At 47.7% G+C, this 27,962-nt stretch overlaps 1 protein-coding gene across 1 annotated transcript in view; it reads left to right on the top strand.

The window, feature by feature from the left end:
* TTC4 (tetratricopeptide repeat domain 4) overlaps window positions 1–27,962 on the top strand; it is a 166,174-nt gene that overhangs the window by 105,026 nt on the left and 33,186 nt on the right. The window contains exon 9 of the mRNA XM_086952633.1: window positions 1,779–1,861. Within this exon, the coding sequence (XP_086808759.1) occupies window positions 1,779–1,861 (83 nt within the window). The remainder of the gene's footprint in view (window positions 1–1,778; window positions 1,862–27,962) is intronic.

The raw sequence follows: 27,962 nt of genomic DNA, 5'->3' as shown, positions 1-27,962 counted from the left end.
TGTGCATTCCTGCTACTAAGTCTGGATATTCTACTGCGCCCCAGAGAGAGAATGTTTTGGTGTGTCTGAAAACGCTTCAGCTAAGTTGGCTGTTGCTACATTGGCATTTTCAATTTTTGAGGGCCTTTCCCTCCTCCTTCCTAAAGTGTTAAATACACAGGCCAAAAGGGAATCGATGGAAGAGAAGCTTTAATAATTCTTAACTTTTCTCAAGACCAATCTCTGCCATCGTTATGTCTTGTGCCAAACACCAAACACAGGAAGACATTGAGTAATTTACATAATTTCTTCCCCCTGAAGTTGTGAAAGACTTTTTGGGAGCCCTGAGGCCAGAGCAGCTCCAGTGCTGCAGAAGGCTGTAGCTATGAACAACTTGGTCTTTCTGTACAGAACCCAAGATCTTTCAGAAAGGTAAGATCAGGCTCGTGATAAATAAGATCCTGATTTGATTACTACAACTCATCATAACAGCGTCTATCAGTCATCACAAACTTTAAAAGCTTTCAATACGAGGCAGGATTCAAAAGGGAAGCAACCTTCAACCCCATATAGGTCTTCCAGAAAAAACAACTTTAGAGTAGATTAACTTATGGTGGGGACCCCGATATATACCGTTTATGTTCAGGACCATTGTTTTTTTTCTTACTGATCGTTGCCTCAGCTAATAAGTGACAGTCATTGTGACCAAGCGGCCTATTTAATGGCAGAACCAGCAAAACTGACCTGTAGTTCTACTACACTTAAATGAGACGGGGAAAATATATGGTTAGGAAAACATTTACTGTTTTGTGGCAGGTGCCCTGCATCCACCTACCTCGAAATGAGGCTTTGGTCTCAAACACAAGTCTTACGCCTATTTTGAGAGTGCTACAGTTAAACCTCTGTATGCCTGCAATCAGGGAGTGAAGCTTCTCTTGACGATCAGTAAGCAAACATTTCCAGTACAAGAAAGTGTTTCTTTCTCTGAAGCAGAAAGCCCCTCATCGCCTGGAGCCGATAAGCAGTGATAAGCAGTGAAAAGAATACTAAGAGGTCTCGCTTTGAAATTTACCCAAGTTTTCTCTTCTTCTTACCTACTCCCTTCGCACACACACAGATCTCCAGATGATTAGGAAGCTTCTTTCATGAACCATCAACCTGGTTCCAAATTAGGAGAATGACCAGGGGGTTCACTCCAGGTACGTCATTGTCCCAACACAAGTATCCTAAATCTGTCAACATCAAGAATATTGGGATCTTCCCTCTCCAAATACTTCAATATCTAGCGGATGTGCTTGATGTTTGCCTGGGAATGGCCCATGTGAGAACTGGAGTTAACAATTGCATTATTCATGTCAAGTTGTCAGATGTCAACATTTGAAATGCTTCTGTTCTCCATGTCCTCAAGCATTCATATGGTTCCGCTTGCCCATCTGAAAATGAGAGATGTGCATTTTCATCCGGCCCTTCATTGGGAGCATCTGCAACAGCTGCAGTGCAAGAAAGTTCTCATTTAAACAAAGTTGTCAACTCGGTCTTTCAAGTTCACTTCCGGAGTCAAATTATCTGAAAGGTCAACCGTCTGAGTAAGTGGTCACACAATGTCTTCTCAGAATGGCTGCAAAGCGCACTGCCAGGGAGAGTCCACATCGCATAATGGATACATCTAATCTAATCTTTTATTTTGTTTTGTGTTTATTCTTTTACCGAATAGGCATTGAGGCTATTTTGTAATTATGTAAGGTGGTATCTGTTTTAGATTTGTTCTAAGTATTATTTATCTTTTGTATCCTATGTAGCTTTACTTTGAAGACGAAGAAACAAGACATATCTACCAAGTGAACACAGAGAGCACACTTTTGCAAACCCTGCAACAAAAGAGGTAGGTGGTTTGTACAGTAACATATATATATATATATCTCGAGAGAATTTATTTGAAAGGGTTGGGAATATAGCAATGCACAGTCTCTTAACTTTGCAACACTGTATGAAGCATCTATCAGACTTACCTTTGCGTCCTCAGTCCTTTATTTGCTCAGGTTCCCTTTATTAATTTTAACTGACTTTCTCTAGGACGTCCATTTACTTACAGGGCTTCATGAAAGATGTGGGCTGTGAATGTTGTAGCTGTGAAATGCACCATGGGAATTGTGACCTTTGAAGTTTAAATAGCGAGCAGAAATGCACTTGCAATTTATAACCCCCACCTGTGATCAAGGCAACACATTGCTGAAACGCGTAAGGAAAAGGGGAATCCTTTGCGCTGCTGCGCCTGTGGAAATAAAGTCTGCATCTCCGGTAATGGGCCTCTGTGTGGTGTGTAACGGAAGGTTAATGGACGGGCTGCTCCGTGCCCGTTGTTAGAGGCCACCCTGTAGGGTTGGAGGCTCCTGGCTCGGAGGCATGTTGTTGGATATATATATATATATATATATATTTTCACCGCTCAAGCAGAAAGACTACAGGTGACGAGACTGTGTGCTGACCATAACATTTTTATTTCATGTCCCCCTCGGACGCGTTTCGCCTGACCAGCAGGCTTGTTCACCGAAGCTTCAATACAATACAGTCGCCATTTTAAACAGTGCACCCACAATCAGTCATGTGATTAGAACTACAAACTGGCAGACAGTGAAAAAAGACTTGTAGTTTTTATGCTTAAATGCAGAAGGTGAATTGCAGTTGAGACTCGGTGGCACGAATCATGTTCTTACATTTTGACCTGAAAATAAGCGTGGAACACATTAATCAATCAATCAAAGACATTTATAGAGCGCACTACCTACCCGTAGGGTCTCAAGGCGCTTGGGGGGGGGGAGGTGCCGCTACTGCTCGAACAGCCAGGTCTTGAGCTTCTTCCTGAAGGAGAGGTGGTCTTGGGTCAGGCGCAGGTCGGCCGGGAGGGAGTTCCAGGTCTTGGCGGCCAGGTAGGAGAAGGACCTTCCTCCTGTAGTGGCTCTGCGGATGCGTGGGACGGCGGCGAGGGCGTGGCTGGCAGATCGGAGGTGACGTTTGGGAGCGTAGAAGTTGATGCGGTTGTTGAGGTAGCTCGGGCCTTGATCGTGGAGAGCTTTGTGTGCGTGGGTAAGGAGGCGGAAGGTGATTCTCTTGTTGACGGGGAGCCAGTGCAGGTCTCTAAGGTGTCCGGAGATGTGGCTGTGTCGTGGGATGTCGAGGATGAGTCTGGCTGAGGCGTTCTGGATGCGCTGGAGTCTCTTCTGGATCTTGGCGGTGGTTCCGGCGTAGAGTGCGTTGCCGTAGTCCAGTCGGCTGGTGACGAGGGCCTGGGTGACGGTCTTCCTGGTCTCTGTGGGGATCCACCAGAAGATCTTCCGAAGCATGCGCAGGATGTTGAAGCACGACGAGGAGACGGCGTTGACTTGCCTGGTCATGGAGAGGGAGGAGTCAAGGATGAAACCCAGGTTGCGTGCGTGATCCGTCGGTTTGGGTGCGGTGCCCAGGGCGGGGGGCCACCAGGAGTCGTCCCAGGCGGAAGGCGAGGAGCCCAGGATGAGGACCTCCGTCTTATCTGAGTTCAGTTTCAGGCGGCTCGTCGTCATCCACTCGGCTACCTCTCTCATCCCTTCGTGCAGGTTGGCTCTGGCGGCGGCGGGGTCGTTGGTCAGGGAGAGGATCAGCTGGGTGTCGTCGGCGTAGGAGATTATGTTGAGGTTGTGTTGGCGTGCGATGGCCGCGAGGGGGCTCATGTAGACGTTGAAGAGAGTCGGGCTCAGTGAGGATCCTTGAGGGACGCCGCAGATGACTTCGGTGGCCTCTGACTTGTACGGTGGTAGGCGGACTCTTTGTGTTCTTCCGTCGAGGAAGGAGACAATCCATTCCAGTGCCTTCTCCTGGATTCCGACGTTGCTGAGGCGCTGCACTAGGGTGCGGTGGCAGACCGTGTCGAAAGCCGCGGAGAGGTCTAGGAGGATGAGGGCCGCTGTTTCTCCGTTGTCCATCAGGGCTCGGATGTCGTCAGTGGCGGCGATGAGGGCGGTCTCGGTGCTGTGGTTGGCACGGAATCCGGACTGCGATGGGTCGAAGGATCCATTCGTCTCGAGGAAGGTGGCCAGCTGTTTGTTGACGGTCTTCTCGATGACTTAGGCTGGAAACGGGAGTAGAGAGATGGGGCGGTAATTCTTGAGTTCGGTGGGGTCTGCTGTAGGTTTCTTAAGTAGAGCGCTGAGTTCGGCGTGCTTCCAGCTCTCGGGGAAGGTGGCGGTGTCGAATGAGGTGTTGATGATGTCCCGCAGGTGGGGTGCGATGACAGCGTCGGCTTTGTTGAAGACGTGGTGAGGGCAGGGGTCGGTCGGAGATCCGGAGTGGACGGAGTTCATCATGTGGACGGTGTCTTCGGTGTTGACCGGGGTCCAGGCGCGGAGGGTGGTGGTGGGTGGCGGTGCTGCGGTCGTGGCGTGCGTCGGTTGAGTGCTGAAGCTGTTGTGTATGTCCGCGATCTTGTTGTGGAAGTAGGAGGCGAGGGAGTTGCAGAGGTCTTGCGATGGGGTGATGTCGTTGTTTCCGGCGTTGGGGTTGGAGAGCTCTTTCACGATGTTGAAGAGTTCCTTGCAGTTGTGTGCGTTGTTGTCCAGCCGGTCCTTGAAGGCAGTTTTCTTGGCGATGCGGATCAGTTGGTGGTGTTTCCGGGTGGCGAGCTTGAGGGTGGTCCTGTTGTCCGGCGTGGGTTCCTTTCTCCAGGCTTTCTCGAGGGCTCGGCAGTTCTTCTTGGAGCTCTTGAGTTCGTCGGTGAACCATGGGGCTCTCTTACTGCCGGGTCTGCTGGGCGGGATCCTCAGAGGGGCGAGTTCGTCTGCGCATTTGCTGATCCACTTCGAGAGGTTGTCGGCGGCCTGGCTGGGGTTCGCTGAGCTGGCCGGAGGGTGCTGGCTCAGGGAAGCGGCGAGCTGGTCGGCTGTGATCTTGTTCCAGCTTCTTCGGGCAACCTGTTGCTGGTGGTGGTGGATCGTCGTTCTTCTGAAGGTGAAGTGGATGCATCTGTGGTCCGTCCAGTGGAGTTCTGTGGCGTGGCTGAAGGCGATGTCTTTGCTGGATGAGAAGATGGCGTCGAGTGTGTGTCCGGCGAGGTGGGTGGGGGTGGACACCAGCTGCTTGAGTCCAAGGTTGGCGAGGTTGTCGAGCAGGGTGCTGGTGTTGCAGTCGTTGTTGTTCTCCAGGTGGAAGTTGAAGTCCCCCAGGAGGATGTAGTCAGCGGAGGGGAGGGCGTGCGGGCTGACGAAGTCGGCGATGTCCTCGCTGAATTGAGTGCGTGGTCCCGGAGGTCGGTAGATCAGGGTGCCTCTGAGGGTGGTCTTCGGGTCGGTGTGGATCTGGAAATGCAGGTGTTCGGCGGAGGGTGGGGTGTTGTCGGTGCTGGTCGTGATGCGGATGGTGTTCTTGTGGATGATGGCGATGCCTCCTCCCACCTGGTTGGCGTTGCGGTCCCTCCGGGTGATCTTGTAACCATCTGGGATGGCGATGGCGATGTCGGGCGCTGAGGAGGCGTTCATCCAGGTCTCCGTGATGAAGGCAACGTCAGGGGCTGTGGCGTCTAGGAGGTTCCAGAGTTCGATGGCGTGTCTGTGGACGGAGCGGGTGTTGAGCAGGATGCACTTGAGGTGGTTGCTGCTGGTGTTCGGCATGGCAGGTGCTGGTGTCGGGCAGGTCCGGATGCAGGTGAACTTGCAGGTGTTGCAGCTGAAGGGTCCGTGGACGCGTCGTGGGGTGGCTCTGCAGCATCACGGGACTCGGCCGGTGTTGAGTGCGATGAGGGTGGCGGCGGTGTACGGCAGGCGGGTCGGTCGGGGTCCTCGAGGGCCAGGGGTCCTGGCACTGGGCGCGGACGGGCGTAGACGGGCTTACCTTTGGCGCGCCTTCGGCGCACAATCGGCGCGCCCGCTGCGCGTTCGCAGTCTAGTCTGTTGATAGCATATTTAGTTCATTCGTTAACTGATATTAAAATAGGCATACGCAGATAAATGCGCGCGCATTCAGAACAACATTAAATGCTTCAATGCATAAAATTCATAATTCGCGCTGCTAAATATTCAGCTGAATTGCAAAAACAACAGGTGATGGACCGAATGAGGATCAATGTCACACATTCAACCCAGTCAAAAGATCTGGGTCCTAATCCATCGTTTTTTTGCACTCCACACCACCCTGGGTTAGACAATGGCGATATGCAAATCAGCTCTGACCCTGTGCCCCATGGGAACAGTCCAGTCCGAACTACAAAAGCCATGTCCTTCCCAGAACGGAATCAAGCATCCGAGGACCGGACCGGTTTCGAGGTAACACCTCTCATCAGCCCGGCTAGCTTGACTCCAGTGGTGTGGAGTGCCTGGGACCCACGTCTGGGCATCCCCAGTACACTTATAGCGGAATTGCAACAACAACAGGTGATGGACCGAATGAGGATCAATGTCACACATTCAACCCAGTCAAAAGATCTGGGTCCTAATCCAATTTCCTAATTGGACTGGGTTGAGTGTGTGACATTGATCCACATTCGTTCCATCACCTGTTGTGTTTGCTAAATATTCAGCTGACAAGCCTTAAATTCGCCCATAGTGAGCACAAATTAATTCCGCATTATATAGATCATAAGGAGATATTGGAAGACTCCACCGAGTTGCAAAATACTGCCCAAGTGGGCAAATACTATCACCTGTCTCCAGAAGTAAAAAAAAGGGGGGGGGGTGGTGGGAAGGGGGGAGAAAAGTGCCCGTGACTGGACAATACAAGGTGCTCTGGCATGTTGTGCACGTAAACATAGATAATTAAAACGAGGTTACCGCAGCTCTGAACCCACTTTCTGAGTTAACACGAAACTTGACAAACTTTTGGGGTATATATATATATATATATATATAAGTAGGCTCAAATATTCCAATATTACATTGAAATGTTTTCATTTGAAATATTTAAAAAAACATAAAATAACATTTTCGTGACACAGAGAAAATGCCTTTAACTTGTTTTTGAACATAGCCTTTATTTTCAAAGGAAAAAGGCAAGGTCATAGAGGCAGATTAGCCTAGAGATGCTGCATATAGAACACTCAGAAAAAACTGGTGCCATGCCTTTAAGACCTCCAGGCTTCCATTATGCCCCTCAGGTGACAGTTAGGTCAGGTCTTTTTGACTGCGTATAACATTGTATTCATAACATGAGCAACATATACAGCCTTATAGATATGGTATTAGTCAGGGGAGGAGGGATGGTTGCTTATGACTTTGATGAGTATACCCCTGGAAGAGAACTAGGATTACAGGTAAGTAACGTATCCTTCTCTTCCAGGGGATACTCATCAATAGTCCTAAGCACTGAATAGAGTAGCAAGCCTATCCCTGGACCCTGCGGACGAATACCAGCATATCAAAGAACAGTTTTCAATAATGTATTACCCAAATACATTTCTCAGGATGCTTTCCCAAACTGAGCATCCGCCTGAGTATTGGAGTCTAAGCAGTAATGGCGTGCAAATGTGTGGACTGAACACCACCTGGCTTCTTTGCATATCTCCTGAATAGGTAAGTTTTTAAGCATAGCTGTAGTAGCAGCTTTGCCCCTCGTAGAATGAGCCCTGGGCTTGCCAGGGAGCTGTTTGTGTGCTAGCTGATAGGATAACGTGATGCAAGACACTATCCATCGAGCGATTGACCTTTTAGAGGAGGGGAAACCAGTGTGAAATGGACCATAGCTAACAAAGAGACGGTCCGACTTTCTTATATCCTTTATTCTATCCAGACAGAATTTCAAAACTCTTTTAAGATCCAGAGAATGTAACGCCCTCTCAGCAGGCGTGGTAGGATTAGGAAAAAAAGTGTGATTGATTGATTAATATGAAACTCCGAGATCACCTTGGAAGGAAATTCGGGTGAGTTCTCAACACCACTCTTGTTAGCATAGAAAATGAGATAAGGCTCTGTAAAGCATAAGGCCTGCATCTCGCTCACCTGGCTAGCAGATTTAACCGCCACTAGAAAGGCGGTCTTCCGCGAGAGGTGTTGTAGAGAGGCTTTGTGAATTGGTTCAAATGGGGGCCCATTAACTTAGATAGGACCACATTAAGTTCCCAGGAAGGAGAAGGCAAACTAATAGGTGGGTAAACCTATTTTTTATCCCCTCCAGGAAGTCTTTAACAACTGGCATTTGAAAGAAAGGAGCCTGAGTGGGAGACTGTCTATACGCTGTAATCGCTGCCAGGTGTACTTTGATAGAAGAGAACTGTAAACCAGCTTTGGCTAAGTACAACAGATAAGGTAAAATAACCTGTTCTTTACCCCGGATAGGGTCATGACCATTAGCCATACACCTCAGATAAAACCACTTCCATTTGAAAGAGTATGACTTTCTCGTCGAAGGCCTCCTCGCTTCCTTAAAGATCCGCATACAGTCTTGTGAGAGGCCTAAATGTCCAGATTGGAGGAACTCCGGAGCCATGCTGTCAACCTCAGTGACGGTAGGTTGGGATGAAACACCTGCCCTCCCGACTTGGTCAGTAGATCCGGATGACATGGCAATCTCCTGTGTGGCACTTTAGACAGACAAGGCCACTCTGGTGCAATCAGGATCATCTCTATCCTGGACTTGTACAGTTTGTTGATCACCATTGGTATGAGAGGGACTGGTGGAAAGGCATAGAGTAATTTATCTGACCAGTCGATCAACTGTGCATTCACCCTGGAGCCTGGTTGAGGGTATCTGGATGCGAAGGCGCAGCATTTTGTGTTTCCTGCGTCCGCAAAGAGACCTATGTCTTGCGCCCCCCCCCATCTACGAAAGATGTCTTGAGCTATCTCTTCTTTTAGCACCTAGTTGTGCGCTTCTGCAAAGTTTCGACTTAGGTAGTCCGCTTGAACATTGAGGGCGCCTGGGAGGTGAACTGCAGATATCGACATGTTCCTTGCGAGAAGCCACTTCCAGATCGCTTGAGCCTCCAGAGACGGGGGTCTGGACCTGGTCCCACCCTGCTTGTTCAGGTAATATATTGTTGTTGTAGTGTCCATCTGAACTAGCAGAGAATTTGCCTTGATGGAGGTAAAGAGAGCCAGATGCATTGCTCTGAGCTCTAGCATGTTGATGTGGTAAAGGTGTACCTTTTCTGACCACATTCCCCGGATCTGAAGGGATCCCATGTGAGCGCTCCATCCCTGAAGAGACCCATCTGTGACAAGAGTTTGCTTGGAAATCTCTGGTGGAATGGAACTCCTTTCAGAAAATGAGATTGTTGCTTCGTGTCCTCCCAAAGGTTGGAGACCTGAGACCATTGGTCCTCCGGAGCTTGTTGTAAGGGTCTCATCTCTAGCCTGGCATTTGGGACAATGAATATGTTATGTTATGTTAATTATTTCTTTTATAGCGCAGGTTCACCATCAGGTCTCTTCGCGCTTCTAGAGGAGAAAATTACAACAGATAATGCATTAGAGCCGGAAAGGACAGACTTAAATTGTGGTCAATGCCTCCAAAAACAAGATGGTTTTAAGTTTTTTCCTAAAAAGAAGGAGATTCGGTTCTTTACGCAAGTTTCCGGGAAGATTATTCCAAAACTGTGGAATCAACATGGAAAAAGCTATCCCACCCTTGCGGGCCGAGTTGAACCGTGGGACAACCAGCTGGCAGGCAGCAGAGGAACGGAGAGCCCGAGCAGGAGTGTAACGTATCAGGCGATCCCTGATATATGCTGGAGCCTATCCATAGATGGCCTTATGGACAGTGCAGAGGCCCTTAAAAGATGCTCGCTGTCTGATAGGTAGCCAGTGTAGTTTGGAAAGCAGTGGGGAAGCTTGGGACCGTCTAGGGAGGTTAAAAATAAGGCGTGCCGCATCGTTCTGCACAACCTGTAGTCGCCTTAATAATTTCCTGGGGAGGCCGATGTAAAGGGCATTCCCATAATCCAACCTAGACAGTATTGTGGCAGAAACAATGACCTGAAGGGAAATAGTAGTGAGAAGAGGGACAAGCTTCCGCAAACTCCTCAGTATCCCTGTACAGGTACCAACCACTGCTGACACTTGGTTGTTCATAGAGAGGTCGGCTTCGATTTTAATACCCAGACTTCTAACCACTGAAACTGGGATAGGAGAAACTCCTAATTCCTGCGGGCAAAACAGATCACACCAAGGGCTGTTGATACATGGAACAGCCAGGATTTCCGTCTTATCTGGATTTATTTTAAGTGAATTATCAGTCATCTAGCTTGCTGTAAAGCGCAGCACTTCTTGTACGTGATCCTGACTGGCACTGGTGTTATTTATCCGTACAAGTAGCTGAGTGTCATCTGCGTAATTGAAAACCTGGCAATCCAGTTGAGCCAAACTCTCCACCAGTGGTTGAAGATATAAATTGAAAAGCAGAGGTTGTCAGGGCCGAGCCCTGTGGGACACCACATGTCAGGGAACCGGCAATCGATACCTGATCCCCCACCTGTACCCTCTGCGTTCGGTCAGCCAGGAAAGATTCAAGCCATTGAAAAGCAGATCCCTCTATCCCTACATTAGCCAGGCGGAACAGGAGAATTTTATGGCTGACCGTATCGAATGCCGCTGAAAGATCTAACAAAATCAGGGCACTCGATACTTTCTTGTCAGCCATTAATCTCAACTCGTCCAAGACAGATAACATCACCAACTCTGTACTGTGGTGAGCTCTAAAGCCTGCTTGTCTAGGATGTAACACTCTTTGTTCCTCAAGAAAAATGGTCAGTGTCTTGAAGACATTTTGTTCAAGTACTTTAGCTAAGTACCGAAGCTGGGAAATCGGCCTATAATTCTTGAGGACAGAGGTGTCTGCTCCTGACTTTTTAAGTAGGGGAATAACTCTGGCCTCTTTCACCCCAGGAGGAAGGTGGCCTGTATCCAAGGAAGTGTTCAGTAAATTAAGAATTAGACCCTCTAGACTCGGCAAAGCCATTTGAAAAATTCTTGGAGAACATGGGTCTGCTGGTGAACCTGATTTCACTCGGTTTGCCAGTGAGGATAAAGTTTGAACATCCAAGAGAGGGAAGTCAGCAAGCCTAGTTTCAGGTGGAGGGGAGGCTGTGGGTTGGAAAGGGGAGCCACGACTCAAAGGGGAATTTTCTATCTCTAAAAGAATGTCATCAACTTTTATATGCACGGGCCATCGAGCCCAGCAGAGATGGTACCTGTCTGACCGTGGGATGAGGTGTTGCCAGGAGAGTTTGACTCTTGTGGAGTATGGATAATAGTCTCTCCTCCGAAGGAAACGCTTTTGCGCTTGCTGCATTCAGAGTTGTGCCCAAGTAGTGTATCCTCTGCTTTGGATTGAGGATGGATTTCTTGAAGTTGAAGCACAGGCCTAACTGGTTTAAAAGGGAAACTCAGCATTAGATGTTCCAGCAGCAGGGTGGGAGAGGCCTTTTTGTGCAAACAATCGTCTAGGTAAGGGTAGAAGAATATCTTCTTCTTCCTCAAGAACGTTGCTACCACTGCCATGCATTTCAAGAAGGTGCGAGGAGCCGACTTTAGCCCGAAAGGCAGGACCTTGAATTGGAAGTGGTTTGATTGTGGTCTGAATCTTAGGAACTTCCGATGCTTCCGAGAGATTGGGTTGTGAAAATAAGCATCCTGAAGATCTAGGAACACATCCAGTTTCCTTGAAGAATGTGTGGAATGATTTGGTGTAATGCTAACATTCAGAACTTTTCTAGTAGAACAAACTTGTTTAATAGTCTGAGATCTACTATAGGCCTGAACTCCTCGTTTGGACCTTTCTTTGGGACCAAAAAGGGGAATATATACCCTGTCTACGTTGGTGCCAGGGAACCTCTTCGATGGCATGCTTTTGTAGTAGAATGGTGACCTCCTCTGTGTTTTTCCAAGGAGGTACAGAAGGTGAAGGTGACTTGAATCAGATTGAGTACCCATTCCTCACAATATTGAGCACCCATTTGTTCTGCGTTATTTTGGTCCACTCGTCCAAGTGAAAATCTATACTTCCCACCCACCGGAGTGCGTAACGGAGTTCGGGGAAGCAAGCACTCACTGTTTTGCCTGTTGTTTAGCTGCAGGATTTGGCTGTCTTGAACCTCTTTTTCCCGTACCAGATCGACGCTGGTGGTAGTGAGATCTTCCTTGATGTTGCTGTGACGACCAGTGAGGGGTTTGATCATGTGGTCGGTAGCGATGCATGAAATCTTTTTCTTTTCTCTAATCCCACCGCCTTCAAGGTGTCTAGTTCGGTTTTCATTCGAGACATCTCATAGTCGGCATGAGAGCCAAAGATTGATGTTCCGTTGAAGGAAAGGTTGAGAATCCTATGCTGGGCCCATCGGCTTTAACCCCGTAAGCCTTAACCAAGAGGATCGACGGGCGCAGACTCCATGAGAATAGCCATGAGCAGCAAGATCAGAGGCATCTGCTGCCGCGCTTATGACTTGATTAGCCACAAGACCCCCTTCAAGTAGGATTTCTTGAAAATCCTGCCTGTTCCTTCTGTAGCTCTCTCCAAAACATGATAGAGAGTTCCAAAGAAAGCGGTCATATCGGCCCAACAACCCTGAAGCGCTGGCCGCCTTCATGTAGTTCGCAGATTTGTTGCACATTCTTTTGCCAATTGAGTCCATGGCTTTACTGTCCTCATCTGGGGGAACAGTAGATGATGATGACCCAGTCATTGAGGCTTCCTAGCCGCTGACACGATGATAGAGCCAGGGGCTGGATCAGACCTAAGAAATGACGGGTCCTGCTCAGGTGCCCTATACTTCTTTGTTAACCGTGATGTTGCTGCTCCCACCGAAGCCGGAGTTAGGAATGTATTGAGTCTGTTCTAGCAATCCAGGTACCAGAGGGAGTAGAGGTCTTAAGGAGGACCTGTGATGTAGAGTCTCGAAGATCACAGATGTCGAAGGTGCAGAAGAAGGCATTTCAATGTTTAGCTTTGCAGCCCCTCTGCACAAGACCTCATTAAAAGTCACAATATCATCTACTGGTGATATCCTAGTCTGTGGAGTAGATGAGAGAGCCAGTGAGTAGTCCGCTTTCGAGGGCCTGGAGTCAGAGGACCACGAAGGTGACCTGCGTCTTTTTTCTCTAGGAGATGGTGTCGAGATCTTAAACACCGACTCCTAGGAGACCTTGACCTGTGTCTCCTCGAGATTGATGACTTCTGAGATGTGGCACGTCACTCTTGTCTGTCAGGAGAGTGAGCAGGGCAATGAGAAGGAGAACGAGAATGTCCTGTCAAGTCGATTTTCCTTATCTTTCAGTCCCTTATGTTTCCCAACCATCTCTGGGAGATGTTAGTAGGACGTTCTGGAACTCGAGAGACTTCTGGAGTGATCTGTACAATCCGGAGTTCAGGGGACGATGAAACACTCTTGGAAGTCAGCACCTGGATTACGCTCCACGTCGACAGACCTTTCGACATAGATATGGGAGACCGAAGTGACCTCAGACTCTTGGCAGGTGGAGACCTGTGGATGGACATAGGTCTAGACGTCGACCTCTTGGTCTTCGATCTGGATGGCGATCGCCTCTCCTGTGACATTCTCAACGAAGGAGACCTTCCCCTTGACACCAGGGGCGACTTTTGCACCGTGCTCGGGGTCAACCTTCCCGTCTGCGACCTTCCCGTCTGCGACCTTCTCGTCGGCGATCGTTTCAACGGCGATAGTCTCAACGGCGATAGTCTCAACGGCGATTGTTTTGACAGTGACCTTCTCAAAGGCAGTGATTTGTTTTGACCACCCGTCGGCGATGAGCCCCCTCTAACAAGTGTGCCTTACCAGGGTCGAGTTCTTCGGCGTCGGTTTCGACATAGTTGTCTGAGGTGCTCTCCACGTCGGCACAGATATCCTCTAAGGCGATCTTTCTTGTCGACAATGACATTTCGACATCAAGCGTCTGACTACAGTCGTCGTATGCGAGCCGTATCTGGACTGTCTACTAGGTGATGTCGACTTAGGCCTAGGTTTAGACTTCATACCTGAAGTAGTTCGCTTTGACAGCGAAGGGGGCCTCGACGTCGATGCTGAAGGTGAGCACAGTGGTATCTTTTACGTCGATCTGTCCCTCGACGGCGAATTTGACCAGTGTATTCTTTTTCCACCCTTTTATTTATGTTCTAGCCTTTTCTGGGAGGAGAGCTCTTTAGAGGGATGTCCTTCTCGGCCACTTGTTGACTTCTTTCCTCTCTCCTACATGGCATGCAGCTTGATTTTCTCCCTTACCTGAAGGGTTCTTTAGGAAAACTGTAGACAATAGTAGCACTTATCAGGTCTGTGAGACGATGAATCCAGACCGAGTGTAGGTCTGACTTTGCCATCTTTTTCCCACAGGATGGGCACTTATTAAATAAGGCCGGCATTCTGACAGGAAAAAATGTTTCAAAGTCAGAAAAAAAAGATGAAATTTGTAAAATGAGATCTAAAGACTTCTAGTGAAGTCAAGAAAATTCACTGCAATAACCAATTAGTGACAAAAAAACATTAACTGACAAGCTCAATGCACCAGGATCCTCACAGAAGGAGCCGGAAAAAAAAACTGAGTGTTCTATATGCAGCCTCTCTAGGCTAATCTGCCTCCATGACCTTGCCTTTTTCCTTTGAAAATAAAGGCTATGTTCAAAAACAAGATAAAGACATTTTCTCTGTCATGAAAATGTTAGTTTATATGTTTTTTTAAGTATTTCAAATGAAAAAAGTTCAATGCAATATTGGCATATTTGAGCCTAGTATTAGAGCTAAGTGTGTGTATGTGCGTGTGTATGTGTGTGTATATATATATATATATATTAAATCGGCCAGCCCGGTCGAGGGGTTGCACCGCCGCAGAAACAATAGCGGTTCCGCTGCTGGACTGTGTTTTCAGCGGAGCAGAACTTTTTCACTTGGAAGCACTGGGGGAAGATGCCTAAGGACCACACCCGTAATTTGCTATTATTTACATAAAGACTGCCAGCAGCCCACATGGGTTTTGTATATTTAGGACTCCCAGTCCCAGAAAGCAACAGTGCATTTAATCACCGGAATGTGATCGTATGTTACATTTAAATAAAGGAGAATGCTGGGTAATCCTTATGGTGGCAGCCGTTATGTTGCAGACAGGCTATGAAGAAGGGAGCCATTCCCGAAACGCGTCGCCAACGTCGAGTGAGTCTGTTCATCCCTGACCCTATGGATGTGGAGAAGTGAGTGCACCCCGCTGTGGGTACTTGTGAGAAGGAATAAATCGGCCAGCCCGGTCGAGGGGTTGCACCGCCGCAGAAACAATAGCGGTTCCGCTGCTGGACTGTGTTTTCAGCGGAGCAGAACTTTTTCACTTGGAAGCACTGGGGGAAGATGCCTAAGGACCACACCCGTAATTTGCTATTATTTACATAAAGACTGCCAGCAGCCCACATGGGTTTTGTATATTTAGGACTCCCAGTCCCAGAAAGCAACAGTGCATTTAATCACCGGAATGTGATCGTATGTTACATTTAAATAAAGGAGAATGCTGGGTAATCCTTATGGTGGCAGCCGTTATGTTGCAGACAGGCTATGAAGAAGGGAGCCATTCCCGAAACGCGTCGCCAACGTCGAGTGAGTCTGTTCATCCCTGACCCTATGGATGTGGAGAAGTGAGTGCACCCCGCTGTGGGTACTTGTGAGAAGGAATATATATATATATATATATATATATATATATATATGTATATGTATATGTATATATATATAAATATATATATATGTGTGTGTATATATATTCACTGAAAAAAACATAGGTTTCACACCAGTTATAGTTGGGTGGAAATTTTACTCGCATAAAGCCATTGAAATTCCCACGTTATAGTTAGTTGGACTCACTATAACTTGCGCGTGCAATGCACTGCTGATGACGTCACATATTACATCACTCATGACATGGTCAGTGACATCACTCATGACATCACTCATGACATCACTCATGACATCTCAAATGACATCACTGATTACAACATCCTTGTGACAAAGTGGCAGACCTCCTATCAGCATAAAATAACATTTGACACACACATTCAAAAATAGAAACTAACATTTTCTTAAAAAAGGAGAAACCAATACCAATTACAACAACTTATTAGGTAATTCCAACATCTACATACACATCCACTCATTCACCAACAGTTCTATATAGTCACTCATGCATGTACTTACTCATCATATGTACTCATACACCTATACATCCTGTTACACACTAATACTATTTTACATATTTACTCTCTTAAACAATAAATTTTAAAAACACATACTCACTAACCCACCCATACACACAATCATCCACCCATACAGTCTTGCACACATGCTGTCTTCAAAATACATACAAATAGTGAGTCACTCATTCATGCATCTGTGCTCTAAGTAATATCCCCCACCGAACCATACAGACACTGATACTGATACTAAAATAAAACAACTAATAACCCATATACACACTCATGTAGCTACTCACCAACCCATGCAGCCACTTATACACAAAGTGAGACAGATACAGATATTTAAATATTTAAACATTACTCGCTAATATATGTATTCACTAAGATACATTTAATAAGTCAGTTAACCAATCAATTTTACACACAAAAAAAACATCCATTTAGAACATTTATTTACCCATTTATTCTTCCATCAACCTTTAGATATACATATATAAAAAATATTTATTTTTCAGAAAGATACACATTCACTGGATGATGTCATCAGTGATGTCATGAGTGATGTCACTGACCATGTCATGAGTGATGTAATATGTGACGTCATCAGCCGTGCATTGCACGCGCAAGTTATAGTGAGTCCAACTAACTATAACGTGGGAATTTCAATGGTTTTATGCGAGTAAAATTTCCACCTAACTATAACTGGTGTGAAACCTATGTTTTTTTCAGTGAATTTAATAGGTTTTTTAAATGCTAATTCCTAACTATAACTGGTGTGAAACCTATGTTTTTTTCAGTGAAAATTAATATATATATTTATATATATATATATATATATATATATATATATATATATATATATATATATATATATATATATTGTCTATGGCAAAATGAAACCCCTCATTTTGTTCCTTTTCAAATTAAATATATTAAGTGTTACCACTTTATTCCAATCAAGATGACTTCAGGTGTGCCATACTTTTGTCATAAGTAAGACTGTTAGCGCTCTAGTTGTTCTTTAGAACACTCTGGGACATTCTGTCATTGGGCTATAGTTGGGCTACATCTGGCTGATATTTGTGCTACATTTGGGCTCTTTTGTCTCTGGTGGCCATCTTGGGAGACTGCATATCAGAATTTTTTAATGAAATATAAGAGGATTTGAAAAGTCACTCAAAATGTGCCCTAATTTTTCTTTCTTCAGCACTAATCATAATTTCTAAGGCAAAATGAACCCCCTCGTTTTGTTCCTTTGCAAATTAAATGTTTTAAGTGTTAACACTTTATTCCAATCAAGATGACTTCAGGTGTGCCATACTTTTGTCATAAGTAAGACTGTTAGCGCTCTAGTTGTTCTTTAGAACACTCTGGGACATTCTGTCATTGGGCTATAGTTGGGCTACATCTGGCTGATATTTGGGCTACATTTGTTTTTTTTTTGTCTCTGGTGGCCATCTTTGGGCTACATTGGGCTACATTTGGGCTCTAACATATATATAGCCCAATGTAGCCCCCCCCCCTCACCTCTCTTCAGTGCTTATGACTATTTGAGTATCCCTTGGAAGAGAAATGTGCTTTACACCCCAGCCCCTACTGAGAGCACCAACAAGACGTCCAACCTCAGGATATTACAGTGAGTTATGGCAGGCTGTACAAGAAAGCTTGGAGAAGGTGTCCACACCTAAAGTGACTCATTGTATAATTTTTCAGAAATGCGGCCAGGCCATGCCTGGTGTCTGAACTCCACGTCAGAGAACAACAATTGTGATAAGATGCAGAGGAGACCTAAAAAGACCATTGGAGAGGCTTTGGCTTAGGGAAATACCAGGTACAAGAGACTATAATGCAGAGGAAATCTGGCCAGTAGTGGTCCCTTGAATGCCTGGGGAGAACCTGTGCTCAAACATGGCCCCTAACCACATCGGTGGAGAAAGCTCAATTAAGGATATGTTAAAAAAACATACAAGGGAAAGTTACAACTCTGAAAATGGGAAAAGTTACTTACCCTGTAAGCATCTGTTCTTAGCTTGTAGTGCTGTAGATTCACATATGTCCACCCTGTTCCTGGAAGCTGGCAATGATGGCACGTTTTACCTTTCACACACATCACAGTATTCTTAATCCACTTGTACCTTTCAACCACTGTGCTTAAATCTATATAGGGTAGAGTTGGTGCCCATGTGCATTGAGGACTAAGCAAGTCCAAGCACATCCTGTAACTTGAAACCCCTTCAAAGAAAAACAAGTTTTAATGTCTTGCGCCAACACTAGATGGCAGGAATATGCAGATCATGTTATTCTACAACACTACACGCTAAAAACAGATGTTTACAGGGTGAGTTGCATTTTCCTTTCTCTACTAAACTGCCTTTGCTTGCTGACCAACCTTTGATGCTCTTGATATGACGGGTGACGGTGGCAAATACACATTCTTTTTCGTTGATTTACAATCTAGGGTCATTCATGCTTGACTTTGCATAAAAAATTGATAACTTTGGTTTGTCTTTGAACTGATGAGGGAAAGCAGTTCCTGTTGTCACAACTTCCTGTATTTTCATTCGTAAAAAAGGGAAGCGGTAGTAAGCTTCCATTGTCTGTAACATAGTTTTCCAGAGTAAAGCCAGTACCGACTACGGAGATTGGGGGTGATGTGGACTCATTTGGGCAGGTCCATGATGATTCTTGAGAACAACAAGTACTTACTTGCACCTACTTAGGTGAACCACTTATGAACTATATGTACCAGAATCCTTAGGGGCGATCCGGAGGAGGGGCTAGCGCTGTGCGATCCATTGCGGTTGATTCTACAAATGGGCTCCCATGAGCCTTTAAGCTGACGAGCTTCTGGATGATGCACCTGCGTGCTGGTTAGGCATCGAGGCTCATAACAGTTACTTGGCGGTCTTCTCTACCACCCCAACTACGTTCTCTACTGATGAGGGAAGATATCACGAAACCCGGGCCATGTCTCGGGTCCAGGGATGGCCAGCATAACGGTGAACACACTGGGGACTTTACAAGAAGCGCACACGCTGAATCGAACCGCATTGACCATAATGCTTAGGGGCGAACCCGCTGGTGGGTAGAGCAGTGTGCAACCTGGTTACTCCATGATGATTCTAGCTGCAGGATGGGTCGAAGGCGCTTGAGCAGGCGGGCGGTGGTACCGGCGAAGAGGGTGTTCCCTTAGTCGAGTAGACTGGTGACGAGGGCATGTGTGACTGTTCTCCTGGTGTCAGTAGAGATCCATCTGAAACCCTTCCGGAGCATTCTGAGGGTGTTGAAGCAGGAGGAGGCAGTAGAATTGACCTGTCGTTTCTTGGAGAGTTCACAGTCGATGATAATTCCGAGGTTGAGGATGTCGGTCAGGGTCGGTGGAGGTTTAACCACTTGGATGCTATGCTTCTGCTTGAACTTCAATGTAATTTCCATTGAAATCAATGGAAACTCCATGACGAGTTACCCTTGTCATTAGCGGCGAAGAGGTTAAGGGTGGGGGACCACTAGGATTAATCCCACGATGAGGGGGGTCCTCCAAAGAGTAGAAGCTTCGGAGCTGGAGGCAGTTGGCTTTCATCCAGTTGTCGAAATCCGTCATGGTATTCTAGAATCTCGATCTGGTGGAGTCTGTCTCTTCGGTGAGGGAGAGTATGAGTTTGGTATCATCAGCGTAGGAGATGATGCTGAGACCGTGGTTGCGGGTGATGGGGGCCGGAGGGGTCATGTAGACGTTAAACAGTGTTGGGCTGAGAGGAGCCCTGGGGTATGCCGCAGATGATGCTCTTGGGGTCGGAGTGGTATGGCTTGAGGAGGGTTCTTTGGGTGCGTCCGGTGAGAAAAGTGGATAGCAGCTTCAGAGTGATGCAGTGGATTCCAATGTGCTGGATGAGGTGATGGTGGGAGACCGTGTTGAAGGCTGCTGACAGGTCGTGGAGAATCAGGGCTGCTGATTCGATGTGGCAGATGATGGCTCTGATATCAGTGGGAGCGATGAGGGCTATTTCTGTGCTGTGGTTCGGGTGGAATCCGGATTGGGAAGGGTCAAGCAGGTGGTTGGACTCCAGGTAGTCTGTTAGTTGGCGGTTGATGGCTTTCTCTAGTACCTTTGCTGGAGGGAGATGGGTTGGTAGCTCTTGAGGTCGGATAGATCGGCTGAAGGCTTCTTTAGCAGGGGGTTGACTTTGGCGAGTTTCCAGGCTTCCGGGAACTTTGCAGTGCTGAAAGCTGCGCTGATGGTGCTGGTGAGCGGGGGTCCGATTTCTTTGTGTAAAGTATTGATGGGTATTCCTCCTCCGGGTCTGTCGAGGCGGTCTGTTTGTGTTGTTTTGTAGCCAGAAGGAGTGGAAGTGGCAAGGTCGGGGGCTGAGGAGTCCTTGAGCCAAGTCTCTGTGAGGAACACTATGTCAGGGGTGGGGGTTGTGATAGTGTCCCAGAGTTTGATAGAATGCTTGGCCAGGAAGCGGATGGTGAGTAGCACGCACTGCAGGCTGGGGTGACAGTTCATGGCTTTGGTGGGGGCTGGTGGTGCCGTGGAGTCGCAGGCAAAGTGACCCTGGACGCATCTGACAGCTCCTTCGGTGTCCTCAGGAGATGTGGTGCAGCAGAGTGCGATGCAGCATCCTGTATCCAATCCTGTAAGTGCAGCGCTATTGTAGCGTTGGACAGCTGGAGGGCCAGGGGTCCTGGCGCTAGACAGACGCAAAGAGGCTTGCCTTTGGCATGCCACCAGCATGCCGGCATTAAGTAGCCTGTGGGGAGTGGCAGAGTGGAGGGCTGCTCAGGGGTGGGGACTAGCATAGTAGTCTGACAAGGATGGCGTGGGCCGGTTACCTAACAACTGGTCGCGCTTGCAGAAACAGCTGCGTCAGGCAGGTGAAAGTGAGAAGGCACAGGAGTCTCTGGGGAGAGGCTCATGCTCCTGCTATGTCACGTGGGGAAACAGGCTCACAGGCTTACAGATGCCGTGCTGCGGCCAGCTTTAAGTAGCCTGTGGGGGGTGGGCAGGTCAGGTATAATATCATGCAAATTGAATCAATTAATTGTAGTGGGCAAACCTGCCCACTACAATTAATTGACATATACGTAAGACTACTGAGATGACGCGGGTGAGCATGGTTATTCAAATTGCATTGACGTCACATAGGTTGATGCTTTTAATGCCCTTATACTATTCATCTTGTTTCTAAAAGAGTGTTCTAAGAACCTGGCTACTGGAGTTATTCTATGCTGCACTTATCTCAGGAGAAGCAAAGGTTACTGTAATAGTTCTCCTGGAAAATTCCTCACTAAAAATCATAAGCACTGAATTGGTATGCCCACATGTGGGATGCCTGGATTTAGATATAAAGAGCCATATTACAGGTGTCCCATGGGCACAACGGGCGTTTGCGCCGGTTCTGCGCGCCTACGGGGCACTTTGGTATTATAGAAGGTGACACTTGTGCGTCCCTTTCTATAATACCATAAGCGCTGGCACACTTAAAGCGCCAGCGCTACCTTCAGAGGGTGTTCCCTGAGGGAATTCTTTTGACTCTGCATCTGCACCATTTATCAGAGCGTGCGCAGGGTCAAAGAAGCCCTCAGGGGGCGCACTGACAGTGCATCATTTAAAAAGGTGGCACACTATCAGTGCGCCTCCTGAGAGCATCCCTCTGCAGGGTGTAAAGGGAATCCCATCGACCCCAGACATCCCCTTGCAGGCAGGTGCAGTCACTGGCTGCACCCTCTTGCAAGGAGATCTCTAATCCCCTTTAACCCCTTCACTGCGGCGGCTATTCCGCCGCAGTGCTAAGGGGGCGGGGCGGGTGCGCGGCGGCCGCCTGCTGGTGACGGAACCGCTCCGTCACCAGCCTCGGTTGAGCTGTGCTCATGACGGAGCGGTTCCGTCCTGGCCCGCCCCGCTCAATAGAACGCTCAGCGCAGGCGCGGAATTCACGCCGCGCAGGCGTTCCGAGCGGGCCATGACGGAACCGCTCAGTCATCAGCACAGCGCACCCGCAGCTGATGACGGAGTGGTTCCATCATCGGCGTCCAAGGGGTTAAAAGTACAGGCAGATGCCGCCTGCACTGTGAAAACACGGAGCAGCTGCTCTGTTTTTTCTCATGAATGCGCTGCCCTGGGGGGAAGTACAAGGTCGCGGCTGCCCTGGCGGCAGTGCATACACCATAATGGGGCGCATTATCATTGCTTGCGCCCGGCGCACCATTTGAAAGGTGAGCTGGGCGCAAACAATGATGTGTAATACAGCCCATAATATCTAAATACATATCATTTTAGTTCTTTTTTTAATAACTTCGTCTCAATTTGACGAATCTCGGTGGAAATTTTCTCCCAGAAAAGTACATGCACTTTGGGTTGTTCGTGGCAAGTTTCGTCATGTGAGGGCCAAGAAAAGGAGCAGGGGTCCCTAAAGTACTGGTTGCTATTTTAATTCCCAGAGTTCATTGCTCCTTGGTAGAGAAAACGTTTGAACGTAATTACACCAAAATTGGCATGAAGGCAGAACTTTATTCAGAAAGCACGCTTTTGTTGGTTCGATGTAAATCTTTTCAGTACTTTTCGAGAAATGAGTCTTTGAAAAGTGGCTCGGGTTGGGTATAAGTGTTTACATTTTAGAGATATCTGGACGATTACTTTGCAGATTCGCATCTCCAACCCCAAAAAATGCCTAGCATTTGATATCTATATTATGTTTTGTATGCCAGTTCTGTGAGTTCTGTGTGATCCTAAAAAGAAAGTGCAAATTTTATTATTATTTTGGTTTTAATTCATAACCACACATCACGCTTTTCAGTGAAAGTACCCATTTAAAAAATACAAGGAAGTATTTTAGCAGCTATTTTCATTTTAGGTATTTATAGAATTGTTTTTTATTAGATTGCTATTTTAGTTAAATTACAGCCAAAGCCAATTGCATTTAAAAATGCAATTAACAAAAGAGATAATGGCTAGGAAGATCCTTCACAAACCTTTTTAAAAGGAAAAAGAAAGAAAAGGTGGGAAATGTAAGTAGAGAGGTTGCAGAAGACTGGAAAAAGGATACTGCACCTTAAAGAAATCCCACTAATCAAAGAGTCAGTTAGTTTATAGAAGATAGGATCCTGGGTAAACAACACAGAAGCACGACCTTTATTCTCCCAATGAGGTGGAGGGTTGGTTATGACTTAAATGAGGATTCCCTTGGAGGAAAACTGTGATTACAGGTATGGTTTTTTTCTCCTTCAGAGGATCTTCATTAATGGTCATAAGCACTGGATAGTATAACAGGCTGTAGTAATGACTTCTGAGATCCAGTTTAATATTATTACTTCCTTATTCTTCTTAGCTTTTTCTCATGCCAGTAACCCCCACCAGCATCTGAACTTCAACAGCTTTCTCAAGAACCTCCACAATGCCCCCATTTCGTGTTGACATCATAAGCAACACAGCACACTTTTTAAAGTAAAACAGCACCACACATCTCCCCCTTATAATAAAATAACAGAGGAACAAAACAACTTCAATATGACCAGAACATAAGACAAAGGAAACTACAAGATTCCAAAAGGAAATAAGTAAAAGAGAACCTGGGAAATGATGGAACAGAAATACCATTGTTGTGTTCACTTATTTTTCACTAGGAGCCCACACTCCAATATTTCCCATTCTCCACTCTCCTTACATTTTTCATCACCTTAGTCACTCTCTGTGGTTGGGAAAATTTGCTCTCTCCCTTTTTTACGTAGCTCATCTTTCTTATCACTACCCAGTCACCTTTTTTTATGTCCACATCTTTCACACCCTTCCTGTTACCATAACCGATCTTGTTGCGTACCTGACTATCCATTACCCACTCATTCATGGATTCCCGAGCCACCCATACCTGATTCTTCTTGCAGAACCACATGGCAGATTCTTTAATCGCAGGTTCTCTCCCCCTAAGAGAACCGAATGGAGACACACGTCTAAGGAATGTGATGTGATCCTATAAGCCCACATCATCTTATTCAACTCCTCCTTCAACACTAAACCATTGGCCAAGGACAACTGAATGTTTTCCATGATAACACAATTCACTCTTCTCACAAGACCATTAGCCTGTGGCCTGAATATCACCTCCTGTCAGGCCTGACCCCCAAATTCGTAACAAATTCCGTTATAGCAGTGGAAACTATACGCACACCATTGTCTGTAAGTAAGACCTTTGGTATACTTTCCTCAAGAAATGCATCGTTGAAGAACTCAATTACATTCCTGGTTGTAATGTATTCAATGGCACGGACTACAAACCATTTGCTGCAATAATCAACTAGGACTGCTAAAAACCTAATTCTCAGACCTAAACTCTCCACAGGACCCAAAACATCCAACACCAACTTTTCCCACGGCTCGGTAGTAAACATCATACATCCTATAGGTGATTGTCTGACCACTATCCCCTTATCACTGTTACTACAAGCATGACACCACAGCCATGAACACATCCTTGTCCATGCTTGGCCATCAAAAGAATTGTCTCAATCTACATTGTACATGAGGGGCACCTTGGCAGGAATTTGACAATCTTCACCAACCTTCCTCTCAGTACCTTGGGAGCAACAATTCTAATACACTTCCAACCCATATCCTCCTGGACACTCAACTCATCTTTCACAGCTAAGTACTATTTCAAGTTTTTACACAAATTAGCGTCTTGTACCCAGCCATCACTTACGACCTCCTTCAACTTCTTGAATTCCTCACCCACTCCCAACGCTTCTGTCCAGTTTTCCTGGCTCAAAGCCAATTTCCCATCAACAGAAAATTACAACAACCCGAACCCCACAGAAACTGGAAGATCGTTCACTTCTATTTGAGAAACCGAAACCTAGGCAATTCATTGGTCATGTATTGACCTATACTAGACACATTGATATGAATAGTGACTCAGTGTACTCAACATTTATATTCAAAATCTCATTTTATTAATATTAATTCATGATAAAGGTTTTTTGTGAGACAAACAAAACATACTATACTTAACAGCATACCATAGACATATATGCATAATACAAACAAATATAAAACAATTACCAAGTAGTTCAAACATCTGATAGAGACTACTAGCCGCAGATTCCCTAACGTAGAATTATCCCCAGGCGCAAGACTGGATCTGGAAAATGTTCTTTGCCACAGCATCTCTGCGCGCCGGGGGCGGTACCACATGACTCCGGCCTGACGTCCGCGGGCGTGACGCCAGCGAGGCCACATAAGGCCCACCCCAGCATGCTGACATCAGTTTCCTTCTTTTCCGCGTGCCAAACGGATCGGATCGTGTCTTGGCCTGCGTTTTCTTTTTTGAGAACAGTGTGCAAATGCCTTCGGGCTTCAAGAGGTGCTCGTCTTGCGTGCGCCAGATGTCGGCGACAGACCCTAACCCCATCTGTATGGGGTGTTTGGGTGAGCATCATGACTCCATGGAATGCGAAGCTTGTCAGCAGATGAAGCCGAAACCCTGGCGGGAGCGCCGGATGAAATTCCTTTTGGCCCGCATGTCCAGGTCAGCGTCGTCACTGCGTCCGTCCCCGCAGAAGGGACCAAGAACCGCTGCTTCAGTCTCTGACATCATCCTTCGAGGCTGTAGGGGGTCACTCACCCGTTGGTAAGTGTTGCAGCTTGTCCCCCAGGCCCGGTCCCCGCCCTGCAGGGGGGCACAGGTTCTTCGCGGGTCGTGCGGCCTCGCACGTCGCCACCCTACTCACCCTTTCCCGGTGTGGGGGCATTCAGAGCCCAAATGGAGGCCTATGCTGCAGCCCTGCAGGCCTCTTTGGCTCCTCCTCCTCCTCTTTCTGGGGCGCCAGCGGATCCCTTGCCTCGTGTGGGACCCTCTGCGGAGTCGGCCGCTGCTCCGGCGCCGACAGGTTCAGCTTCAGGTCTTAATGGTGTGGTGTCGTCAGGGTGCGGCCCTACGGGGTTCCCCCCCTTTGGCACACGGAGCCTCTGCTTTGCCGCATACACCCGTGGGGGTCCCTGTGGTGTCGCGGGAGGTTGCCAGGACTCTGGGCTCGTCCCCGAGTCCTCCTTGGTCCTCTGGGCAGGCGGCGGCCTTGTCCGGCGCCGGCGGCTGTCAACCCTGGCTGCGCCGCAGGGGCTGGCTAAGGGCCGGGGAACGTCCCCGTGTCCCTCTTGTCTGTACACCCAGGCGGCTGCCTCGTCGGAGGTCAAGTAGGTGCCTTTTCAGAGCCGTTCTTTAGCTGCCCCGACTCCGACCCTGCCCCGTTCTCCTGCTGCACAGGTGGTGGTGGAGGTCGCAGCGGCATCCCCAGAGGCGCCCGTCGACACCGCGCTGACGTCAGTGGTGGACTTCACGGCACCGGGCCGGCGTCTTTTCGTCGACCCGACTTTGGAGGCCCCCTCTTCTCCAGAGGTTTGGTAACTTTTTGTCTCTTCTTCCCGGAGACGGGACGACCCGTTGTGGCTTTTTCCCCCGCGTCTTCCAGGAGGGCTCCTCGCTGTCCCCGCGCCCACAGTCTTTCCCAGAGGCGCCTCAGGTTCGCCACTCATCTGTCAACCCTCCACCATTCCAAGCTTGGCCATTTCTACCTCCGGTTGGACTGTGGGGATGGCCGACTTAGGTTACCGCCGTCGCCCATTGAGGAATTGCTCTCCCCACCGCGTTGTCCTATGGAGGTGAGTGCTGCCTTTGCCCGGGATCTCTCCACGGCTGCTGTGATTTTGCGCATGGGCTGCCCATTTCTCCACGGACCATTTGCTTGAGGTTCTCCATCAGGGCTCTGGTGGACGGGAGCTGCTTCTTCCCTTCGAAGCTTCGCTTCATAATTCTCTCTTGGGGGCCCGTGCCCCAGTCTCTCCTGCACTGCCACCGTCCTTCTCCACATGATCCTGTCTGCCTTTCCTTCCACCCGGGACCCTCTTCTGCAGACTGCCTTTCCCTCCCTCCCTTCGGTGTTGCCTCCTCCGTCACGTCACTTTGTGCATCTGAATGTTTTCATCTGCTATGTTTTCTTTTTTGAGCTGCCAATATAAAGCGCCGGGACACTCAGTTGGAGTAGCCGTGCGCTATAGAAATTAAACATAACATAACATAACATTAGCGAGAGCCACTTCCAGCTCGTGGTATTCCGCGGAGTCCCTTTTGTCTCCTGCTTCTTAGGAGGGTGCCCACCTGATCTGCGGCACCATGTGTTGCATGGCCGGGAGCTGGCCCCGTTTATTCTTCGCTCGGCTGTTGATGTCTCTGAGGCTCTTGGTCGCTCTATGGCTAGTTCGGTGGCCATCCGGCGCCATGCTCCGTTAAGGGATAGTGTTTTCCCTGAGAATGTGAGGGAGCGTCTGGTTGACCTCCCTTTCAATGGCACTCTTTTGCTTCACGCCCCTGCGGATTCTGTCATTCAGCGGTTCCTTGCGGGGCTTCGTCCTTCTCCTTTTCCTCCTCCCCCTCAGTAAACCTGGATGTCAGCTGGTGTATTCTGGGAGGTGTTCTCCTATTCTTTTTCTGAGGCCTGGTGTTTGGTGACCCCGGTTGTGTGTTCTGTTTGGTTGAGTTGCCTTCAGGGCCCTTCGTTTGACCCTTCGGTGCTGTTGGCTGCTGGTCCAGCACCCCCCCTTTTTTGACTTATGGCTTTGGCTGTCGTTATAAGCTGTGTCGGTCCTTAGATTAGGCCTTCTGTCTCCTCTTTTATTGGCTAACTAGTAAGCCGTCTGCGGTTCTACCCACAGGTCTTCCTGTTTTAGTCCTCTGCTGCGGAATGTTTTTCCTAAGAGGTGTTCTTATGTTTTCTTGGGACATAGTCTACCCTATGTGGGGTACTTGTAGCTATTGTATAGCTCTGTCATCGGTAGGGAGGCATGCCCCTCTTCTTCG

The sequence above is a fragment of the Lissotriton vulgaris genome, chromosome 1_1 (assembly GCF_964263255.1).
Source record: "Lissotriton vulgaris chromosome 1_1, aLisVul1.2, whole genome shotgun sequence".
Lineage (NCBI taxonomy): Eukaryota > Metazoa > Chordata > Amphibia > Caudata > Salamandridae > Lissotriton > Lissotriton vulgaris.
This window is presented reverse-complemented; position numbering and strand designations above follow the sequence as displayed.